The 21,096-nt window shown below is 56.4% G+C and overlaps 3 protein-coding genes and 1 non-coding gene across 7 annotated transcripts; 2 read left to right on the top strand and 2 right to left on the bottom strand.

Annotated features, from left to right (window-relative positions):
- The first annotated feature begins 1,260 nt into the window (after positions 1-1,260).
- On the top strand, positions 1,261-7,344 carry PLK3 (polo like kinase 3). Of its 2 annotated transcripts, XM_055255057.2 has the most exons (15): positions 1,261-2,036; positions 2,202-2,309; positions 2,398-2,514; positions 2,975-3,104; positions 3,198-3,285; positions 4,112-4,207; positions 4,307-4,505; positions 4,620-4,746; positions 4,956-5,047; positions 5,287-5,380; positions 5,519-5,602; positions 5,695-5,857; positions 6,006-6,135; positions 6,618-6,731; positions 6,841-7,344. In XM_055255057.2, exons 1-15 carry the CDS (start codon positions 1,359-1,361, stop codon positions 7,030-7,032), a joined length of 2,412 nt encoding a protein of 803 aa, XP_055111032.1. In that variant the 5' UTR covers positions 1,261-1,358; the 3' UTR covers positions 7,033-7,344. The 2 variants fall into 2 exon arrangements, 1 of the variants encoding a protein (XP_055111032.1); XR_010117685.1 differs by lacking the exon at positions 6,841-7,344 and having other exon boundaries at positions 1,297-2,036; positions 6,006-6,278; positions 6,618-6,730.
- On the bottom strand, positions 7,247-8,960 carry DYNLT4 (dynein light chain Tctex-type 4). 2 transcript variants are annotated; one of them, XM_055255061.2, is made up of 3 exons: positions 8,683-8,960; positions 8,138-8,190; positions 7,247-8,033 (listed from the first exon to the last, which is right to left on the bottom strand). In XM_055255061.2, the coding sequence occupies exon 3, from the start codon at positions 8,020-8,022 to the stop codon at positions 7,357-7,359; it is 666 nt and encodes a 221-aa protein (XP_055111036.1). In that variant the 5' UTR covers positions 8,023-8,033; positions 8,138-8,190; positions 8,683-8,960; the 3' UTR covers positions 7,247-7,356. The 2 variants fall into 2 exon arrangements, with proteins under 2 accessions (XP_055111036.1, XP_063483830.1); XM_063627760.1 differs by having other exon boundaries at positions 7,247-8,029; positions 8,683-8,838.
- A 485-nt stretch (positions 8,961-9,445) lies between these two features.
- BTBD19 (BTB domain containing 19) lies at positions 9,446-20,249 on the top strand. Of its 2 annotated transcripts, XM_055254583.2 has the most exons (9): positions 9,446-10,556; positions 11,886-12,099; positions 12,227-12,280; positions 13,724-13,783; positions 14,676-14,744; positions 14,818-14,949; positions 15,055-15,180; positions 15,318-15,638; positions 19,503-20,249. In XM_055254583.2, the coding sequence occupies exons 1-8, from the start codon at positions 10,471-10,473 to the stop codon at positions 15,450-15,452; spliced, it is 876 nt and encodes a 291-aa protein (XP_055110558.1). In that variant the 5' UTR covers positions 9,446-10,470; the 3' UTR covers positions 15,453-15,638; positions 19,503-20,249. The 2 variants fall into 2 exon arrangements, with proteins under 2 accessions (XP_055110558.1, XP_055110557.1); XM_055254582.2 differs by lacking the exon at positions 19,503-20,249 and having other exon boundaries at positions 11,886-12,414; positions 15,318-19,050.
- On the bottom strand, positions 19,720-19,839 carry LOC129469274 (U5 spliceosomal RNA). Its single transcript, XR_008652968.1, has one exon. It is a non-coding gene; the product is annotated as a U5 spliceosomal RNA (small nuclear RNA).
- Positions 20,250-21,096: the final 847 nt, after the last annotated feature.

The raw sequence follows: 21,096 nt of genomic DNA, 5'->3' as shown, positions 1-21,096 counted from the left end.
TCCCTCTAACAGTATATGGAGGGGGATGAAATGGGCATGAGACCAAAGGCCAGGAGAGTAGCAAGGAGCTGTGGCAATCATTCTGACAAGAGAGACTGTGGCCCAGGCCAGGGTGTGAGGGGAAGATGGAGCCAAGGGGGTAGATATCAGAGCTATTTGGGAGACAAAATTGACAGGAATCGGGTACTCAGCAAATATTTGTTGACTTTCCTGGCTACTCTTTCTAAAGTAGGCTCTTCATTTGCTCTTCTGTTTATTCTTCCTTCATAGCACTTTTCACAGCCTGCAATTACCTTGTTTATCTGCTTGCCCATTGTCTGTTTCCATCAAGCAGAATGTAAACTAAATGAGGGCTGCAAGCTTGATTAGTTTTATTTGAGATAGTGTCCAGCACTTAGCAGATGCTCTCAATAAATCTTTGAGGAATGGCATGGTAATTGATTGGCTGGCACAGAGAGAGGGCAGAGAGGTGAGAGACAAGGCCAGGAGGCCTGTGGTCCTGGGCCTCTGTCTCTTGCCCTGGGAAGGGTGGGCATTGCGCAGGGGTCTAGGGGTACACATGGTCCAGAGACTAGCTGCCCAATTGCCCATGTCTAGTATTTGAGAAAATCCAATTCCTGGCCAGGCGAGGTGGCTCACGCCTGTAATCCCTGCACTTTGGGAGGCCCAAGCGGGCAGATCACCTGAGGTTGGGAGTTCCAGACAGTCTGACCAACATGGAGAAACCCCGTCTCTACTTAAAAAAAAAAATACAAAATTAGCCGCGTATGATGGCGCATGCCTGTAATCCCAGCTGCTCGGGAGGCTGAGGCAGGAGAATCGCTTGAACCTGGGAGGCAGAGTTTGCGATGAGCCAATATCGCGCCGTTGCACTCCAGCCTGGGCAACAAGAGCGAAACTCTGTCTCAAAAAAAAAAAAAAAAAAAAAGAAAGAAAAAAGAAAATCCAATTCCCATTCACTTTCTGGCCTTCTGGCTGCTGACCCAGGCCCGGGGGTATTTTCAGAGGAAGGGAATTGGGGACCCCGCAGGAACCCGAAATCTGCCCCTCAAGAGTGTAGAAGTGGGTAGCGGAAGATGTGGCCTGCAGCACGGTAAAAACCTTGAAATTCCAGGCTCTGCTTGACTCCTAAACCTGGCAAGGCAGCCCTCGGGCCAGGCAAGCCAGGCGCGAGACGGTGCCTTCCTTTCAGGCCCTAAAGAGGGCAGCACTGGGCCGGGCCCCGGGCGAGGGCGAGGGACACACGCGGTCCGGCACACTGAAAGGGAAGTGTCGGGTAACATGCCCGGGCAAAAGCGAGCGCCGCCCCTGCCTCTCCGCTGCTGGCTGGAACGCTGATCTATCTAGTTGATGGGGAGATGCCCCCAGATGCCCGGGCCCCACTCGGACTTCAGCACACATCCCGAAGGATGGGGAAAGAAAGAGGCCCCCATGAGCGGGACTCGCAGTGGCCAAGGAGGGGAGAGAGGCGGACAGGGATCAGCTGGCCCCTGCGGCTTGGTTGCACCTGCCTGGTGACTAGCTGCCGGGCTGCGCCCCGGGGCGTGGCCAGGAGGCGGAGTCTGGCAGTGCGTTGGGTGGGGGAGGAGCTTCTGGGTGATGTAACGCCGGGAGTGGGAGCGGCCTCTCCTCGACTCGCTGCCAGGAAGGGGGCGGGACTCTCGGTGACTAGACGCCGGGGAGGGGGCAGGCGTTCATTGATAAAAACGCTGGGCTCCCCCGGGCGCGAGCGCAGCGTAGCAAATCCAGGCAGCGCCACGCGCTGCCGGGGCCGGGCGGAACCAAGAAGAAGCCGGGCCCGCGCTGCGCTGCGACGCGCCGCCCGCATGGAGCCCGCCGCCGGTTTCCTGTCCCCGCGCCCCTTCCAGCGTGCGGCCGCCGCGCCCGCTCCCCCGGCCGGGCCGGGGCCGCCTCCGAGTGCCTTGCCTGGACCTGAGCTGGAGATGCTGGCCGGGCTACCGACGTCAGACCCCGGGCGCCTCATCACGGACCCGCGCAGCGGCCGCACCTACCTCAAAGGCCGCTTGTTGGGCAAGGTGGGCCGGGGAACGTCCGCGGGGTGGTGATGGTGGAGGTGGGGGTCCCGGCCGGCCTCTTTTCTGGCGCCGAGCCGGGCATGGGCACTTGACCCCCAACGCGGGGACGCCCGCGGGCCCGACTCGGCCCCCCGGAACACCCAGCCTGATGCCCCCTCTTCATAGGGGGGCTTCGCCCGCTGCTATGAGGCCACTGACACAGAGACTGGCAGCGCCTACGCTGTCAAAGTCATCCCTCAGAGCCGCGTCGCCAAGCCGCATCAGCGCGAGAAGGTGGGTCCAGGCTCAGCGGGCGAGGGGTGGGGTGGGGACGGTGGCATGGGAACCATGGAAGGATGACGACTCCGCGCCCTCATCGCAGATCCTAAATGAGATTGAGCTGCACCGAGACCTGCAGCACCGCCACATCGTGCGTTTTTCGCACCACTTTGAGGACGCTGACAACATCTACATTTTCTTGGAGCTCTGCAGCCGAAAGGTGAAAGATGGTGATTCCCGCAGGGATGAGAGTGAGGGAGAGAAGACAGTCTTTTTTTTTTTTTTTGAGATGGAGTCTCGCTCTGTTGCCCAGGCTGGAGTGCAGTGGCACGATCTCAGTTCACTGCAATCTCTGTCTCCCGGGTTCAAGCAATTCTCCTGCCTCAGCCTCCTGAGTAGCTGGGATTACAGGCATGCACCACCACGCCCCACTGATTTTTGTATTTTTAGTAGAGACAGAGTTTCACCCTGTTGGTCAGGCTGGTCTCAAACTCCTGACCTTGTGATACACCTGCCTCGGCCTCCCAAAGTGCTGGGATTACAGGCGTGAGCCACCACACCCAGCCGAGAAGACAGTCTTAAGACCCAAAACTGGGGCCCTGTTTCTTCTTCAGGGAGCACAGATGGAGGGGGAGGGGGAGGGAGGGCCCACCAGGGTCTGAGGCAGTGGCTCTCTGCAGTCCCTGGCCCACATCTGGAAGGCCCGGCACACCCTCTTGGAGCCAGAAGTGCGCTACTACCTGCGGCAGATCCTTTCCGGCCTCAAGTACTTGCACCAGCGCGGCATCTTGCACCGGGACCTCAAGTTGGGTGAGACTCCTGAGCCTGAAGGATGGGAGGTTGGGGAGGTACGGAGAGAGGGAGGAAGGAAAGAATCTGACACACCTCTCTTTCCCCATCTAGGAAATTTTTTCATCACTGAGAACATGGAACTGAAGGTGGGGGATTTTGGGCTGGCAGCCCGGTTGGAGCCTCCGGAGCAGAGGAAGAAGTGAGTTTTGAGGAAAGGGGCCTGTGTGTGATAAAGATGACATGCGTGACAGACAGTGCATATGTATGTGGGAGGCAAGGTGACTGCCTGATGTGTGCATGAGATAAATGGGAAGGGATGATGGGCTGTTTATGCATGTGTGAAGGTGGAGGTGGCAGCCTGTGTTACCGAGACCGGTGGAGAGGGGGAGGATCCTATAGGTGTGTGACACAGATAGGGTAGGTGACTCTGAGTCCCTGAGACAGATGGGGGTATACAGATTCTTGGAGGCATATGACTTACCCTTTGTGTGGATGGGGGAAGGTGACAGGCAGCGTGTATGTGTGTGTGAGAGACAGACTGAGAGTGTGGAAATGGTGGGATGTGACATTGTGGGTGTAAGAAAACCCTGCTGTGGCCATCATACTTTGTGTGTGTGACACAGATAGCATATGTGGCAGATGAGTGTTTATGGGGGTTGTGACAGCTGGTGTTGGCGTGTGTGTGGCACAAACCGTGGGAGGTGACAGCCTGATGCCTGTCTGACAGACAGGAGTGCAGGAAGGGGGAAGGGATCAGCTGTGGACTCTCTGTGTTGACCCTGGAGGAGGGGACTGGGCTGGGGGTCAGGCCCTCCCCCTGTCATGAAGAGCGGCTGAGCAGCTGGGCCAGGCGGGTGGGCAGGGACTCAGCTGCCATCCCTGGCATCCATTGTCCCAGGACAAGCAGGAGTTCTCTGGCCTTTGGTGACAGGCAGCTGCTTTGTCTGGACTCACAGTGGGGGAAGGGGTGGGGGGGCTGCTGGGCTGGGTCTCAGCCTTCTCTCCTCCTCCCCACCCTCTTTCAGGACCATCTGTGGCACCCCCAACTATGTGGCTCCAGAAGTGCTGCTGAGACAGGGCCACGGTCCTGAGGCAGATGTATGGTCACTGGGCTGTGTCATGTGAGTCGCAGGGTCCAGGTTCAACAGCAGACAGGTGGTGGGTGTGTGGGTGGAGCATCCCCTCCACTTTACTCCTGACCCCTTGGCCCTGCCCTATAGGTACACGCTGCTCTGCGGGAGCCCTCCCTTTGAGACGGCTGACCTGAAGGAGACGTACCGCTGCATCAAGCAGGTTCACTACACGCTGCCTGCCAGCCTCTCACTGCCTGCCCGGCAGCTCCTGGCCGCCATCCTTCGGGCCTCACCCCGAGACCGCCCCTCTGTTGACCAGATCCTGCGCCATGACTTCTTTACCAAGGTCTGTGGCTCCCCAGACCTCTAAGTCCATCTGTGTATTCCCAGGGATTGAAAGGGGGCAGGTGACAGGACCCCTGGAGCCTCTCTTCTCTGTTCACATGGTTCCCCTCCCTAGGGCTACACCCCCGATCGACTCCCTATCAGCAGCTGCGTGACAGTCCCAGACCTGACACCCCCCAACCCAGCTAGGAGTCTGTTTGCCAAAGTTACCAAGAGCCTCTTTGGCAGAAAGAAGAACAAGAGTGAGTCTGGGGTGTCAGTGGGTTGAGGGGGGCAGAGCAGCAGAGCGGCTTGTCACATTTGTCTCCGGTGTGTGAGTGTGGGTGCCTGGGAACTCCTGGGGAGAGCATTTGCAGTACAGGCACTCAGGGAGGCCAATCTCTGTGTCATCCCTGTGGGAAGTGGAGGGGCTGGGCAGGATACTGAGGACGGTATCACCCTTCACCCCCAGGTAAGAATCATGTCCGGGAGAGGGACGAGGTCTCCGGTTTGGTGAGCGGCCTCATGCGCACATCCGTTGGCCATCAGGATGCCAGGCCGGAGGTGAGGCGCTCACGTGGACACTGCTCCCCTGACTCACCCCCACCCTAGCAGCTGAGGGAAGCCCAGGATAAAAGAGGCTGCTGAAGCATCCCGCCTCGTGGTAGCCTAATTGGCTGTGTGTCACCAGCCTGGCGGGGCTGACTTGGGGTGCCCTGGGAGCCAGGGCAGGGCTGGGCCATGGACTCAAGGGTTTGGATTTTGGGGCCTGTCTCACTCCCTTTCCCTGCCCAACCCTCCAGGCTCCAGCAGCTTCTGGCCCAGCCCCTGTCAGCCTGGTAGAGACAGCACCTGAAGACAGCTCACCCCGTGGGACACTGGCAAGCAGTGGAGATGGTGAGGAGCCAGGGAGGATGAGAGGTGCTAGAGGTTGCTGGAGCTGAGATCAGGGGCCAGAGGGAAGGAGTGGGCAGAGGGGTCTGGCCTGGGTCCTGGGGTGCTAATTCCTAAATCTCAGTGCCCTGTCTCCTTCAGGATTTGAAGAAGGTCTGACTGTGGCCACAGTAGTGGAGTCAGCCCTTTGTGCTCTGAGAAACTGTGTAGCCTTCATGCCCCCAGGTAAGGCTGGGGTCTGGTACATGCTGCTGTGGTGGGAGTTCTGTGGCTGGGAGGCCAGGAGCAGGTCCTGACTCCCTCCTCTCCCATGACAGCGGAACAGAACCCGGCCCCCCTGGCTCAGCCAGAGCCTCTGGTGTGGGTCAGCAAGTGGGTTGACTACTCCAATAAGTTCGGCTTTGGGTATCAACTGTCCAGCCGCCGTGTGGCTGTGCTCTTCAACGATGGCACACATATGGCCCTGTCGGCCAACAGAAAGTGAGTGCTGTTCTGGGGTGCCTTATATTCAGGCCACTAACCCAGCAGGGCCACACCCTCGTGTGTGCTCCTGGGCTCAGGGCTCTGGGTTTCTCAGGGGAGGGGCATTGGTGCAGGGTTCCCTCTGACCTCTGCCTCCCCGTTCTAGGACTGTGCACTACAACCCCACCAGCACAAAGCACTTCTCCTTCTCCGTGGATGCTGTGCCCCGGGCCCTGCAGCCTCAGCTGGGTATCCTGCGGTACTTTGCCTCCTACATGGAGCAGCACCTCATGAAGGTGTGAGGGCTGGGGCTGTGGTACATTGAAAACTAACCCATCCTGGCCGGGTGCCATGGCTCACGCCTGTAATCCCAGCACTTTGGGAGGCCGAGGCGGGTGGATCATGAGGTCAGGAGATCAAGACCATCCTGGCTAACAAGGTGAAACCCCGTTTCTACTAAAAATACAACAAATTAGCTGGGCGTGCTGGCGGGCGCCTGTAGTCCCAGCTACTCCGGAGGCTGAGGCAGGAGAATGGGTGAACCCAGGAGGCGGAGCTTGCAGTGAGCCGAGATGGCACACCATTGCACTCCAGCCTGGGGGACACAGTGAGACTCCATCTCAAAAAAAAAAAAAAAAAGAAAACTAACCCATCCTGATCCCTCTGATTCCCCCTTGGTTGTGGTGGGGGGTGCTCAAAGCTAGAGGATAAGGCATACACTAATGCGGAGGGGGCTGTCTCACGCTGGATCAGTGACCTGCCCCGATCCTGCTCCCAGGGTGGAGATCTGCCCAGTGTGGAAGAGGTAGAGGTACCTGCTCCGCCCTTGCTGCTGCAGTGGGTCAAGACGGATCAGGCTCTCCTCATGCTGTTTAGTGATGGCACTGTCCAGGTAAGAGCCTATCCAGGAGTTGCGGGGAAGGTCCGGGAGGCCTAGGGTGCTGGGGAGGAAGCCGGGCCCGGAGCCTAGATCCTGACCACTGTCATGCTCCTGTGTGCAGGTGAACTTCTACGGGGACCACACCAAGCTGATTCTCAGTGGCTGGGAGCCCCTCCTTGTGACTTTTGTGGCCCGAAATCGTAGTGCTTGTACTTACCTCGCTTCCCACCTTCGGCAGCTGGGCTGCTCTCCAGACCTGCGGCAGCGACTCCGCTATGCTCTGCGCCTGCTCCGGGACCGCAGCCCAGCCTAGGACCCAAGCCCTGAGGCCTGAGGCCTGTGCCTGTAAGGCTCTGGCCTTTGCCTTCGTGGCCCTCCCCCTTCCTTTGGTGCCTCACTGGGGGCTTTGGGCCGAATCCCCCAGGGAATCAGGGACCAGCTTTACTGGAGTTGGGGGCGGCTTGTCTTCGCTGGCTCCTACCCCCTCTCCAAGATAAGCCTGAGCCTTAGCTCCCAGCTAGGGGGCGTTATTTATGGACCACTTTTATTTATTGTCAGACACTTATTTATTGGGATGTGAGCCCCAGGGGGGCCTCCTCCTAGGATAATAAACAATTTTGCAGAATTGGACTCCCCCTCACTCGCAGTAGAGCCCGTGGACCGTGGCCACCGCGAAGAGCGAGGTGTTGGTGTAGGAGACCGAGGCCAACCCATCGCGCGCCACGTCCCAGAGCGCGCGGCTGACCACGTGAACGCCCTGGCCCGCGCGCGGCCCGAGCACCACACTGCACACCAGCTTGTAGCGCGGCGGGCTGAGCTCGCGCAGGCGAACGTGCACCTGTTCGCAGAGCTCCCGCACCAGCCGCGCGGCCTCGGTGCTGGAGTAGCACGCGTCGCGCAGCCCTGCGGCCAACGCCGCCTCCAGGGCACGCTGTGCACGCGCAGCCTCCCAGCGCTCCCCGGGCACTGGCTCCGTGCGGTAGGAGGGCGCCACCCGCCGGCCGGGCGCCAGGGGCAACCCTGAGAAGCTGACCCGTGAGCCCAGAGGGGGCACCGGGCCCAGGGATGGCCGCCGACCCCCAGGACCCGCGCCTGGCCCAGCCAGCGAGTTGCGGCGGGAGAAGGACGCGGCCAGGCCCAGCATGGAGCCCCGGCGCGAGGCCGGGCCCGGACCTGGACCTGCCAGTCGGGCCTCATCGATGCTGGGCAGGCGGCCTCGGGGCCGCACCGGTGAGGGTTTCGGCCCGGAGTCTTTGGCATTCTCCTCCTCCTGGCGTCCCGGAGGCAGAGGCCTGCTGGCCATGGACCTGCTGGCTGGAGGACCCACATTCAGGGTGGCCTTCACCGGGCATCTGTCTACCCACCCCAGCCTCTTGCTCGGTGATGTCAAGGGTTTTTACCTTCGACCCCCTTCTTACCTGTGTTTTAGAACAAGTGGATCAGAGTCCCAGGTTGCCTGGGTTCCTAGGTGCTGAGAAGGTTAAAGGCTGTTAGACACATGAGGAGGGGACAGGAGGCTGCTGGGACTGGGATCCTCGGCTAGTCCCTGCCTGCTGAGCTCCTCTGGGCACAATGGAGGTTAGCCAGGTACGCTCGGAGTCTTAGAGACTGCCATTTCTCCCTTCCACCCGACTTCTCTGGAAGGAGAGGCAGGCCTCTGCCTCAGCCTGGACTGTGGAGGCAGTGCCTCCAACCCCTAACCAGGAAGGACTGACAGACTCAGCTCCTTCAACCCCACAGATCCTTCCAGCCCTGGGGGTGTTGAATCCAGTCATCTTCCACCCAGATCTACTCTAGGGTGGCTGGCACAAAGATCTCCCCTACACCTGGCCCAGGCTGAGGGCAGACGACTGGTGAAGCCCCCTTCCACCTTCTGCCTTTGGCCTCTGATCCCACTTCCTCCAGAATCAGTTCTGAGATGGCTGCCCTCTGCTCCCGAAACTCCCTCAGGCACCTGAGTCACCTGCAGGCTTTGGCTTCTGAGTTCTGTCCTGGCTCCACAGCCCTGGCCCCGCTGGCCTGAAGGGCAAGTGGGAGGGGAAGGACCTGTGTTGTGGAGTTGCCATGGGTTGCTGGAGCAAACACTCCTCCCTCCCAGGATCCCTCCCTCCAGTCTGGCTCTGGCTTAACCTGAGAGCATTGTTACTGTGAGCATGTGCTGAGCGTGGGGTGCCCCTGAGTCATTAGGGAGAGCAGCCGACAGGGTCTTGCAGCTTAGAGGCAAACTTCCTAAGCGCAGGCGACAGAGGAACAGATATAGAGCGAGGCTGTGGTCAGAAAGGCTTTGTCCTACCCCGGGACTCTTGAGCCAGGGCCCATTTTCTCCCCTTGTGGAATGGCCAGATGACTGGGCATTTGTGAACAAGTCACAGAGGCCTAGGATAGGGGGAGATCTTGAGGCTGCGGGGGTGGTGGCTCAGGAATCCAGGGTCTGGGCCCACAGGAAGGAACACGTCATGGCTCTGTTGTCTCCCCATCAGCCTTGACAAGGACAAACATTTCCGCTCCCAGCGCCGAGTTAGGGTGGGGCTTGGATGACTTCCTCAGTTCAGGGCTCTGTGCGGGGGAGGGGAGGCCCATTGGCTCAGCTGGTAGGAACCAGGCCTTACAAAGTGGCAGTGACTCGGCGGTGAACCCTGAGTCCAGCCTCGTGACCCTTGCTGACCCAAGTGTCCTGGGGCTTGTCCCTAGCTGGCTACACCTCTAGTACCTAGATTTCCCCAAAGTTTTTTTTTTTTGTTTTTTGAGACGGAGTCTCGCTCTGTCACCCAGGCTGGAGTGCAGTGGCGCGATCTCGGCTCACTGCAAGCTCCGCCTCCCGGGTTCACGCCATTCTCCTGCCTCAGCCTCCCGAGTAGCTGGGACTACAGGTGCCCGCCACCACGCCCGGCTAATTTTTTGTATTTTTAGTAGAGACGGGGTTTCACCGTGGTCTCGATCTCCTGACCTCGTGATCCGCCCGCCTCGGCCTCCCAAAGTGCTGGGATTACAAGCGTGAGCCACGGCACCCGGCCGATTTCCCCAAAGTTACATTTCAGAGATGGCAGAGGCTGTGACACCTCTGCCAGGGCTGACAACTCATGTGGCTCCCCCTCTGGCAGGGATGGGACTGTCCCCTCCCAAACAAGCCAGGTCTGGGCCCTGACCCATCTAAGGGGGCGAGGATTTTCCCTTTTGAGTGGGGGTTTCCCAGGCCTGGCTAACCGGATTCTGACCCTGTGTGCCTGTGGAGGAGGGAAGGGTTAGGAGGGCAAGGAGTTTGAACTCTGAACCTAGGGCAGGCTCAGCTTCGGGGCTAAGACCCTCGTAGGGCGCTTAATGCCCCTCTAAGGGCTGAAGTTTTCCCTGGGCCTGCCCGGGAGATGGGTGGAGTCTCTTCTCAGGCCAGCTCCAGTTTCCATGGAAACCCACAGGCTTCCCACCCTGTCGGCTGCCTGGGCAGACTCCCAGCCAGGGCCTCTTTTGCCGCCGCCGCCGCCAGCCAGCCAGCCAGCTTCTTCCCAGGACCATAGGCCACTCCACCCTCAGCTTCTCCTGGCCCCCTCCCTGTGTCTGTTCCTGTCCCCGAGCCTCTGGCCCCTGATGCCTTCAGGAGCTTGGGCCTCTCCTGCTCCACTCCTAAACTTCAGCTTCTCAGCAAACAGGCCTCCTAAGTCCCTGCTTCTCCCTCTGGGGCCTTGCTAGCCTCATCAGCTCTAGGACCTGGCCAGGCCTCCCAGGCTCCCTCCTCCACCCCCACCCCTTCTCACTCATGGAGCCCCTGGGACTGGTCGTGCATGGGAAAGCTGAACCTTTTTCCGCAGCACTCCGAAGCCTTGTCAACAACCCGCGATACAGGTGAGGGGTGGGCCCTGCCTGCGGGTTTTCCTTAGCTGGCTCTGTGGGCCCCAGGACTCTAGAGAGGCGGTGGTGAGAAGAGGCTGGGAATTAGAACTTGGCCGTCCTCCCTGGTGAACTCAGGCTGTGGGGAGGTCAAGTGTGGAACATGGCTGCTGGTCACTCAGTGTCTGTGAGACCCTGAGGGCCAGAGGCAAGGCTGGCGGGGTCCTGGGGGCCAGAGCCAGGAGCTGCTGTGTGAGCTCAGGCAAAGCCTTTCCTTCTTTGGACTTTGGCCCCTGGCAGAAGAGAACGATTCTCAGCCCCTGGGATCCTTAGAACGATTCTCAGCCCCTGGGATCCTTAGAGACGGTGGGTCATGATTCCCCTCCTCCCTCCACTCACTCAGCTTGGTATTGAGAGGAACAGATGATCTGTTCTGGGAACTGAGGCTTCACGAGAAGAACAAAGCTCCAGAGATTGAGCCATTGTCCCTGACAGGAAGCCTGGGGGTGCTGGCTGCTCCCTGCTGGCCAGGATGCCAGTGTTGTCTGAAACCAGGGGCAGAGTTTACAGGAGGCCGGGCTGCTCAGGAGAGCTAGAATGAAGCTCTCTGTCCTCATGGTCTCAGATCTGAGCTCTTCCCCAAAGGGTGGTGACTTCCATCACCCTGCTTCTTTGGGGTCACAGTCTGGTCTGGGTAATGTAAACCCCCCCCAGGCTTTGGACCTGGGACTAAGAGGCTCTAGGAGGCTCCAGCCTCATCTGCCTCCTATCCCCTGCCTTGTTCAGAGGCCCAGAGCTGGGGCCGGAAGTGATCATGAAGATGGAAACTGTGGTCTGGCTCATGATGGTGCATCACTGCTGTGTCTGTTTGCAGTCGGTGCGCACTCTGTGCCCCACACCCCCACACCCTCCTGTCTGGAGGAGGGCTGAAAAAAGCTGAGTTTGCAGCTGGTGGAGGAGGAGCCAAAAGAAGCTTCCCTTCCCCCAAGACTCAGGCTGGGGAGGGGAGGGGAAGGTGGGATCAACCTTGCTTCTATTAGCCCAGATGCCCCTCAGTAATCAAGCATAGTCACCTCTTCTGAGACCTGAGGTTTAGGAGTATTGTCCCATTTCATGGGTGAGAAACCTGAGATTCAAAGATAGGAAGTCACTGGCCTATGGTACCCATCAGGTGGAGCTGGGACTAGAACTCAGGGCTTTGGGTCCCAGATCTGCTGGAGGGACGAAGCCCTGTCTCTTACATTCTGGATAGGAAACTAAGACCCAGAGTGGGCAAAGGCACAGCCCAAGTTGCACTCCAGGTGCTGGCCTCCTCCCCGCTGCCTCTCTGCCTCTCTCCCGCAGTGATGTTCGCTTCGTGGTCGGTCAAGAACGGCAGGAGGTATTTGCCCATCGGTGCTTGTTGGCCTGTAGATGCAACTTCTTCCAGCGACTTCTGGGCACAGAGCCAGGCCCCGGGGTGCCCAGTCCTGTGGTGCTAAGCACTGTGCCAACTGAGGCCTTCCTGGCAGTGCTGGAGTTCCTATATACCAACAGTGTCAAGCTGCACCGCCACTCTGTGAGCCTGCTGACCAGGGGCCTGGGTGGGAGAGGTGGGGGGTGCCAGAGGCAGGAGTTTGCCCATTACACTGTGGGCATAGGGCAGGGGAAACTCCCTTCCACTCCCCCAACCACCCACTCTACAGGTGCTGGAAGTGCTGACAGCGGCTGTGGAGTATGGGCTGGAGGAACTGAGAGAGGTGGGTTTTTGTGCCAGGTCCCTGTCTCATTTCCCTTGCTTCTCATGGGCTCACTTGCCGCCCTGCCTCACACACACTCCGGCCTGGAGAGGAACGTGTGCCCACACAGAGAGAAGTATATATATCTCTCCCATGTAAGTAGGGCATGTATGTGTGCCTGTGTGCAAAAGGATCCATGCATGCCTGCCCTGTGTGTGCTGTGGGAAGAGGGGGTGATTACGGTTGGTGCTGTAAATACAAAGATATCAGCCTTGATCCCTGTTCTCCAGAGAGGGAGAAGAGACAGACACATGAAAACGCTTACCTGGGTGGCATAAGAAGTGTGATAGAGGCCGGGCACGGTGGCTCACGCCTGTAATCCCAGCACTTTGGGAAGCTGAAGCAGGTGGATCGCTTGAGCCCAGAAGCTCCAGACCAGCCTGGGCAACATGGTGACACCCCATCTTTACCAAAAGCACAAAAATTAGCCAGGCGTGGTGGCACACACCTGTAATTCCAGCTACTTGAGAGGCTGAGGCACAAGAATCTCTTGAACCTGGGAGGCAGAGGTTGCATTGAGCTGAAATCGTGCCACTGCATTCCAGCCTGGGTGACACACAGCAAGACTTGCTCTCAAAAAAAAAAAAAAAAAAAAGAAAAGAAAAAGTGTGACAGAGAAGCGCGAATGGTGCCGAGACTGTATGGGGCACCTCTCCAGTCCCACCACTAGAGAGAGGAGAAGACTTCCCAGAGGAGGAAACATTTGTATTGGATCTGGTAGAAGAAATAGGATTTTGTTCCTAGGGGAAGTGGGAAGATGGTATTCTAGTCACAGAGGCACCAAAAGAGCTAGTGAGACATTTGGTGTGTCTGAACTGTGAGGAGAGGGCAAGATGAGACTGCAGAGGACGCCAGGGCCTGGTTCATGTAGGGCCCTCAAGCTTTTGGACTTCTTTTAAGCAGAGGGCAGTGGAGATTCACTGAAAGTTTCCAATAAGGGAGTGAAGAATTGGAAGCTCAGGGGAGAAGGGATTGGAAGAGGTGGAGAGGACTCGCTAGTCCAGTCAGGAGGCTAGTGCAGCAGTCAAGAGATGAGAGATGTCACGGATGAAATTCAAGTTTCTGCTAAAAATAGAAGTATCCTTGAGTCAGGAAGGGAACAAGTGGAGGAAGATAAGCATCCTGAAAGAAGGGGAGAATTTTGCATGGCCTTTATCTGGTCTTGATTAGTGGCGAATGTGCCAGACGGTGGGTGGCTGGGCTTGGTTTTGCTAGTCTCCAGTTCCTGTGAGCCTGCTGTCTCAGGGTCTAGCAATTCCCTGCCTCCCCTGGCCTGGGACGTCAGGATGGGTCTGGGGCTGCTGAGCGACTCACCACTCCAAGCCTGCTCACTGCTTCTGGGGTGGAACTAGTGTCTTGGAGCAGGGACACCACCACCCAACCCACATTCATTTCTGTTCCCAGCTGTGCCTGCAGTTTGTGGTGAAGGTGCTGGATGTGGAGTTGGTTTGTGAGGCCCTGCAGGTGGGTGCTGCTGGACAGGCATGGGAGGAGTCTGGCTCTGTGTGTGGAAATGGGCTCCCAGGTGCTGGGAGCCTGGGCCTGCTGTGTCTGGCCTGGAAATAACTTGGGTACATGGTGGTGGTGGGGGTGCTCCAAGGATGTTTATAGGATGAATTCTGTGCCTAGATCTGTGGGATCCTGGGTATATCAGCAGGGTCAGGTGCAAGAGCAGGTGTTGAAGGGGCTGGAGGTCTTTGCTGGTCTTCTCTCTATCAGGGCTGGGGAATGGTTCTCAGCTTGACTTGGGGTAGGGGGAAGGGTGGCTGTAGACTTTAGAAGCCAAGCCGGGTCAGGCACAATGGCTCACACCTGTAATTCCAGCACTTTCGGAGGCCGAGGCGGGCAGATCAAGAGGTCAGGAGATCGAGACCATCCTGGCTAACACGGTGAAACCCCGTCTCTATTAAAAATACAAAAAATTAGCCAGGTGTGGTGGCATGCTCCCAGCTACTCTGGAGGCCGAGGCAGGAGAATCACTTGAACCCGGGAGGCAGAGGTTGCAGTGAGCCGAGATTGCGCCACTGCACACTCCAGCCTGGGCAACAGAGTGAGACTCCGCCTCAAAAATAACCAAGCCTAGGTCCCAGGTGGGGTTTGAAGGCCATGGCATGGTCTCCTGTAGGGAAGAGCAGGTTGTAGAGTGAGTCCACGTGTGTGTGTGCGTGCGTGCGTGTGTGTGTGTGTGTGTGTGTGTGTAGCAGGCTTTCACTGGGTCTAGTTTCCTGGAGGGCCGAGGGCCCTGTTAGCCTCCCCAGCTAGGGCTAGGGTCAGGCTTGCAGTGGTGGGTCCCGGTGAGCAGGCTGGGCTACGGCCTCTCCAGTCTGCAACCTGATCTCCCTCATTCTGCTCGCAGGTGGCCGTAACCTTTGGCCTGGGGCCGCTGCAGGAGCGCTGCGTGGCTTTCATAGAGGCCCACAGCCAGGTACTGCTCCCTTCATACTTCTCACCCCACGCACCGCATTCTGCTCCTCCCTGACCCATTTGCCGGCTCGCAGGAGGCCCTCCGGACCCGAGGCTTCCTGGAGCTGTCGGCGGCCGCGCTGCTGCCCCTGCTCCGCAGCGACAAGCTCTGCGTGGACGAGGCTGAACTGGTCCGCGCGGCCCGAAGCTGGGCGCGCGTGGGCGCGGTGAGTGGGGCTGGGGGAGCGCAAGGGCACGGAAGGAGGTGCGGGCCACGAGCCTGGTGAGCGGGCGGCAGGACAAGGTGCCCGACTCAGGGCTGGCGTTTGCAGGCGGTGCTGGAGCGGCCGGTGGCCGAGGTGGCGGCCCCGGTGGTGAAAGAGCTGAGACTAGCCTTGCTGGCCCCGGCGGAGCTGAGCGCGCTGGAAGAGCAGAACCGGCAGGAACCACTCATCCCGGTGCGGACGCGGGGAACCGGCCCAGCTCCACTCAGCAGCGGTACAGGGAGCTGGGAGGGGGCAGGAGCGGCCCGGCCCACGGTCCTCGGGGCGAGGGACCACCGCGGGACTGCGCACTGACTGGCCTTGCTCTGCAGGTGGAGCAGATTGTGGAGGCGTGGAAATGCCATGCCCTGCGGAGAGGGGATGAGGCCCGGGGCGCCCCGTGTCGCCGCCGGAGAGGCACCCTGCCCCGGGAGCATCACCGCTTTCTGGACCTGTCCTTCAAATGATCCAACGCCGGAACTCACAGGGAGCCCTGGACCCGCCCAGCTGAGCCTGCCCCAAACTACAGCTCCCGAAGTGCTCGGCGTTCGGAGCTGGCTTCCGTTCCCAGCGTGCCCAGTGAGCCGGGCGCCGGAAGAACCATTGTCTGCCACGCGCTGTCCCTTGTGCGGAATCAAGCCCGTGTGGGCGAGGTGGGGTCGGGCCGGGCAGGGCTTGGGCTGGGCCTCCCTGAGGGGGTGAAACTCGAGGATTTCCTTCGCTCCACACCCTCACTCTACGCCCTGCCCCTGGGCATTGTCGTCTACTAGTCTATTCTGATGACTCCCACATATCTATCTGTTCAGCTCAGCTCCCTCTTTCTTTTTTTTTTTCTTTCTTTCTTTCTTTTTTTTTGTTTTTTTGAGACGGAGTCTCGCACTCTCGCCCAGACCGAAGTGCAGTGGCGCCATCTCGGCTCATTGCAAGCTCCGCCTCCCGGGTTCACGCCGTTCTCCTGCCTCAGCCTCCCGAGTAGCTGGGACTACAGGGGCCCACCACCACGCCCGGCTAATTTTTTTTTGAATTTTTAGTGGAGACGGGGTTTCACCGTATTAGCCAGGATGGTCTCGATTTCCTGACCTTGTGATCCGCCCGCCTCGGCCTCCCAAAGTGCTAGGATTACAAGTGTGAGCCACCGCGCCCAGCCTCCATGAAGAGTTTTAAAGGAGCTGCAAAACAAGATACTATCAATCTAAAATGAGAGACAGTTGACTATTTAGAAGAAAATAAAGTTAGATTTCTATCTCAGGGACTTCCTACAAAAATATATTTTACAGAATGCCAGGCACTGTGGCTCACGCCTATGATCCTAGAACTTTGGGAGGCCGAGGTGGGTGGATCGCCTGAGCTCAGGAGTTCGGGATCAGCCTGGGCAACATGGCAAAACCCTGTCTCTAAAATACAAAAAACTAGCCAGGTGTGGTGGCACATGCTTGTAATCCCAGCTACTTGGGAGGCTGAGGCACGAGAATTGCTTGAATCTGGGAGGTGGAGGTTGCAGTGAGCTGAGATTGCGCTACTGCACTCAGCCTGGGCAATAGAGTGAGACTGTCTCAAAGAAAAAAAAAAAAAAAAAAATATATATATATATATATACACATAGATGTGTGTATATATATTGCACAGGGATTAAAGCTAGTTATTTAGCATTATCTCTCAAGACAGAAAATGTGCTTACTCAGTAGTACCATGTCATGGCAGCATTGGTTGGATAGTGGAAATTGAAAATCATCTATATGTCCATTACCAGAGGACTGGTTATATTAACTATTGTATATTCCTATAATATTTAAAAAATCCATGATCTTTGGTGAAAAAAGCACAGAATAGACCAATTACAGCATGATTTCTCTTGTTAAAAGAAAAAAGGTAGCATAGTGATTAAGAGCGTGTCTCCTGGAGCCAGAATGCTTGCATTTGAATCCCAGCTCCGCCACATATTGTCTTTGCGATTAACCTTTCTTTGCCTCAGCTTCCTTATTTATGAAATGGAGATAATGGAACCTATTTAGTACAGTTTTTTTGTTTGTTTGTTTGTTTGTTTGTTTGTTTTTGAGACGGAGTCTCGCTCTGTCACCCAGGCTGGAGTGCAGTGGCGCGATCTCGGCTCACTACAAGCTCCGCCTCCCGGGTTCACGCCATTCTCCTGCCTCAGCCTCTCCGAGTAGCTGGGACTACAGGCGCCCGCCACCACGCCCGGCTAATTTTTTTGTATTTTTAGTAGAGACGGGGTTTCACCGTGGTCTCTATCTCCTGACCTCGTGATCCGCCTGCCTTGGCCTCCCAAAGTGCTGGGATTACAAGCGTGAGCCACCGCGCCTGGCCTATTTAGTACAGTTTTTAGGAAGATGAAAATAATTTTATAAAATACTTAGAATTATAGTGGGACAGATTAAATTCTGTACATGTGTTTAGAAAACATATTCATTCATTTGTTCCACAACTATTCATTGAGTGCCCACACACTAGACATTGATTTAGGGTCATGGAATAAGTACATCAGAGAACAAGTCAAGTCTCTGCCTCATGGAGCTAACATTCTAAGAGGAGAAACATACAGTAAACAAGTAAAGAAATGTATGATCTATTCAGGGAGTAGTTTGTGCTATGAGGAAAAGCAAAACGGGTTAAAAAGATAGCTATGTGGTGGGAGTGGGACTATTTCGTACAGGGCAGTGATTGTAGACCTCTGATGAGATAACATTTGACAAGTGATCTGCAGGAAGCCATGTGTTGTGGGGAAAGGTATTGGAGGGTTTTGTGCAGGACAGTGATGTGTGATCAGATTTACTTTAAAAGAATAATTTGGGCTGAGCATGGTGGCTCCTGCCTGTAATCCCAGCACTTTGGAAGGGTGAGGTGGGCGAATCACTTGAGTCCGAGAGTTCGATACCAGCTTGGGCAGCATGGCGAAATCCCGTCTCTACAAAAAATACAAAAATTAGCCAGTGTGGTGGCACGAGCCTGCAGTCCCAGCTACTTGGGAGGCTGAGGTGGGAGAATTGCTTGGATCTGGGAGGTGGAGGTTGCAGTGAACTCAGATTGCGCCACTGCACTCCAGCAAGACCCTGTCAGAAAAAAAAAAAAAAAAAGAATTTGGTTGTTATGTGGAGGACTGGAATTGAGAAGGGCAAGAGCGAGGTAGAAGAGTGGTCTAGGGAGAACAGTTAGGGGCTACTGCAATTATCCAGCAAGAGATCTTGGACCAGGATGGCAGCAGTGGAGGTGGTAAAATGTGGTTGGCTGAAGCATATGCTTTGAAGGTATCAACAGGACCAGCTGATGGAAGGGAGTCAACAGGACCAGCTGATGGGTGTAAACTGGGGGGTCACTAGCTATCAGATGGCATTTACTTAAAGCCATGGAAGTAGGTGAGCTCGCTTATGGAGAAGGAATAGGAAGGAGGTAGACCATTCTATCAAAATGCTGTTTCTACAGGGCACTTCTCACTGAGATATTATTCATCATCTGGGATTTATATTATTTATTCAATTTGTTTTGTGTGTGGTTCCATTAGAAAAGCTCCACAGGGGCTGGGCGCGTTGACTTTTGCCTGTAATCCCAACACTTTGGAAGGCCGAGGCGGGCGGATTACCTGAGGTCAGGAGTTTGAGACTAGCCTGGCCAACATGGTGAAACTCCGTCTCTACTAAAAATACAAAAATTAGCCGGGTGTGGTGGTGCGCCTGTAATCCCAGAGGCTGAGGAGGAGAATCGCTTGAACCCGGGAGGTGGAGGTTGCAGTGAGCCGAGATCGCGCCACTGCGCTCCAGCCTGGGCAACAAGAGCGAAACTACCTCTCAAAAACAAAAAGAAAAAGAAAAAGAAAAAAAAAAAAAAAGAAAAAAAGGGCCAGGTGTGGTGGCTCACGCCTGTAATCCCAGCTCTTTGGGAGGCTGAGGCAGGCGGATCACGAGGTCAGGAGATCGAGACCATCCTCACCAACACGGTGAAACCCCGTCTCTACTAAAAATACAAAAATTAGGCGGGTGTGGTGGCGGGCGCCTGTAGTCCCAGGTACTCGGGAGGCTGAGGCAGGAGAATCGCTTGAACCCGGGAGGCGGAGGTTGTAGTGAGCCGAGATTGAGCCACTGCACTCCAGCCTGGGTGACAGAGTGAGACTCCATCTCAAAAGAAAAATGCTCCGTAGGAGAAGGAACCTTGTATCTTCACCACATAAACTGTGTTTGGATTCGCAGTCGAGTTGCGGAAAAAAAATCAGTCTGGAAGAGCCACACCAAACCGCTAACAACTACTGTCTCTGGGGATAGAACAAGGAGTTTGGTTGGTGCGATATACCGTCCCTGAACCTCTAGCCACACTAAGGCTTAATTAATGACCGGAGAGACTTGAAAGTGCCTCCCACTGTTTATCTCTTAAATATGCAACAAAATGCAACAAAAACGCGAGAAATTATAGAAGCCAGTCTTATTGCACACTGCAGAAGCCAATAAACCCCAAATGCAGCTCAAAACATAGGTGTCACACAAACTTTTGATTTTTTTCTTTTATTTTAGACGGAGTCTCTGTCACCCTGGCTATAATACAGAGGGGCGATCTCGGATCGCTGCAACCTCCGCCTTCCAGAGGCAAGAGACTCTCCCGCCATAACATCTCGAGTAGTTGGGATTACAGACGTGCACCACCACGCCCAGGTACGCTGTTGAAGTACTTGGGAGATACGGTGTATTATCAAATTACCCATACATGTCTGACTTTCAACACTCAAAATGCAGCCTCGCGAAACGCGAGGCTTAACCAAAAAATTAGATAAAGACGCATAACCGTTTCTCTCCACGGAAATCTTTAGTAAAAGGCGAAAGATTTATGCGATTTGAAGAGAAACCAACGTAAAGCAGCAATTTCCGCTTCGAATCTCGCAGAGAGAGCTAACACTTAACACACTTATGGTTGTTGGGTACCTGCGTGATGCGCACTCCCTATATGTAGTTTATGACACAGATGCGTGTAAGAGGCATCATGCTCTAAAACAGTGCAGAAATGCCCGCATGGAGGGAGTGAAAGCATCGTGAGGGTATCTTTTCGTGGTGCACCATGGATATGCAAATCACAGGCGGCTCAGGGCTGTTCCGCGCCACCCGGGCTGGGTTGGGTCACTGATCTCCTTTGCTCTCCTATGCTCCTCTCTGCTGGTCCTCCTGGGACCCGCACCCCGTGGGCGGCGCCGGGTGCCGAGTCCTTTGCGGAGCTGGTGTTCGTCCCAGGGGTTAAGGTCCTGTCCCGCCGTCCTTACCCGCAGTAAGCCTCCGGGCTTAGGGAGAGGGACGGGGAACCAGACGGGCACAGACACTCAGGGGCATTGGGACCTCACAGGAGGCACGACCCCACCCCTCCTGGAGGAGATGGCATCCGATCCAGTTCACCTCGAAGGGGGATACGGGGTCACGTCAAGGGGAGGTGAGAAAGTGTTCTAGGCAGAGGGAATGGCATATGAGAAATTATGGACCCGAAGACCAATTCAGCCTGTCCAGACAGTGGCGCTCCGTGTGCCTGATGAGCGGGTGCTGGGGTGGGAGTCAGAGGCTAGATCTCCTCGGGCCTGGAAAGATGAAGATGAGGAGGCTTAGTGAGGCTGGCTAACTTGCCCAGGGTTACTCCACTGGTAAGTGGCACTGAGGGCTGACCCCCTTTGCACCATTCTAGCCTGGTGAGCTCTCTCTGCTCCACCTAGAATGCCCTCCTTGGTGACCCAAACACTGCTGGACCCAAATCCAGGCTCCCTCCCTTGGGCCTGTTGGTTGCACCCCCTACTCTAGGTTCTCTGCCAACTACCTGCTTCTCTTGAGCTTTTTAGGCATTTTAGTGTGGATTCAATTGCAATAGGCGTTTTTTTGTCGTGGTTGATTTTGTTTTTGTATCTTTTGGTCAGAACATGATTTCCTGGCCTATGTCCAGGTGGGGTGGGATGTGAGAAGCCATTGTTCCTGGGTGGGATCATTCCTGGTGAGTGGGTGGTTGGAGCCCAGGGTCTATGTGAACTAGACTATGGGTCCTAAGCTATGGCTGGGAAAGGGCAGTTGCAAACCTCCCCACACCTCTAGGTGAGGCTCTGTGCTCTATTCCAGGGCTGTGGCCACTCTTCAAGGCCTC

Source organism: Symphalangus syndactylus, chromosome 12 (assembly GCF_028878055.3).
Source record: "Symphalangus syndactylus isolate Jambi chromosome 12, NHGRI_mSymSyn1-v2.1_pri, whole genome shotgun sequence".
NCBI classification, from domain to species: Eukaryota; Metazoa; Chordata; class Mammalia; order Primates; family Hylobatidae; genus Symphalangus; species Symphalangus syndactylus.
Note: the sequence above shows the minus strand (reverse complement) of the source record. Positions and strands in the feature narration are given on the sequence as shown.

Excerpts from the sequence above, each read along its gene's own strand:
- PLK3 (XM_055255057.2), top strand. The coding sequence starts at position 1,359 with ATGCCCCCAGATGCCCGGGCCCCACTCGGACTTCAGCACACATCCCGA. Across the intron at positions 5,603-5,694 it reads TGTAGCCTTCATGCCCCCAG|CGGAACAGAACCCGGCCCCC; the intron begins GTAAGGCTGGGG and ends CTCCCATGACAG. Across the intron at positions 6,136-6,617 it reads TGGAGCAGCACCTCATGAAG|GGTGGAGATCTGCCCAGTGT; the intron begins GTGTGAGGGCTG and ends TCCTGCTCCCAG.
- DYNLT4 (XM_055255061.2), bottom strand. The coding sequence starts at position 8,022 with ATGGCCAGCAGGCCTCTGCCTCCGGGACGCCAGGAGGAGGAGAATGCC.
- BTBD19 (XM_055254582.2), top strand. The coding sequence starts at position 10,471 with ATGGAGCCCCTGGGACTGGTCGTGCATGGGAAAGCTGAACCTTTTTCC. Across the intron at positions 12,415-13,723 it reads AGTATATATATCTCTCCCAT|CTGTGCCTGCAGTTTGTGGT; the intron begins GTAAGTAGGGCA and ends TTCTGTTCCCAG. Across the intron at positions 14,745-14,817 it reads TCATAGAGGCCCACAGCCAG|GAGGCCCTCCGGACCCGAGG; the intron begins GTACTGCTCCCT and ends GCCGGCTCGCAG.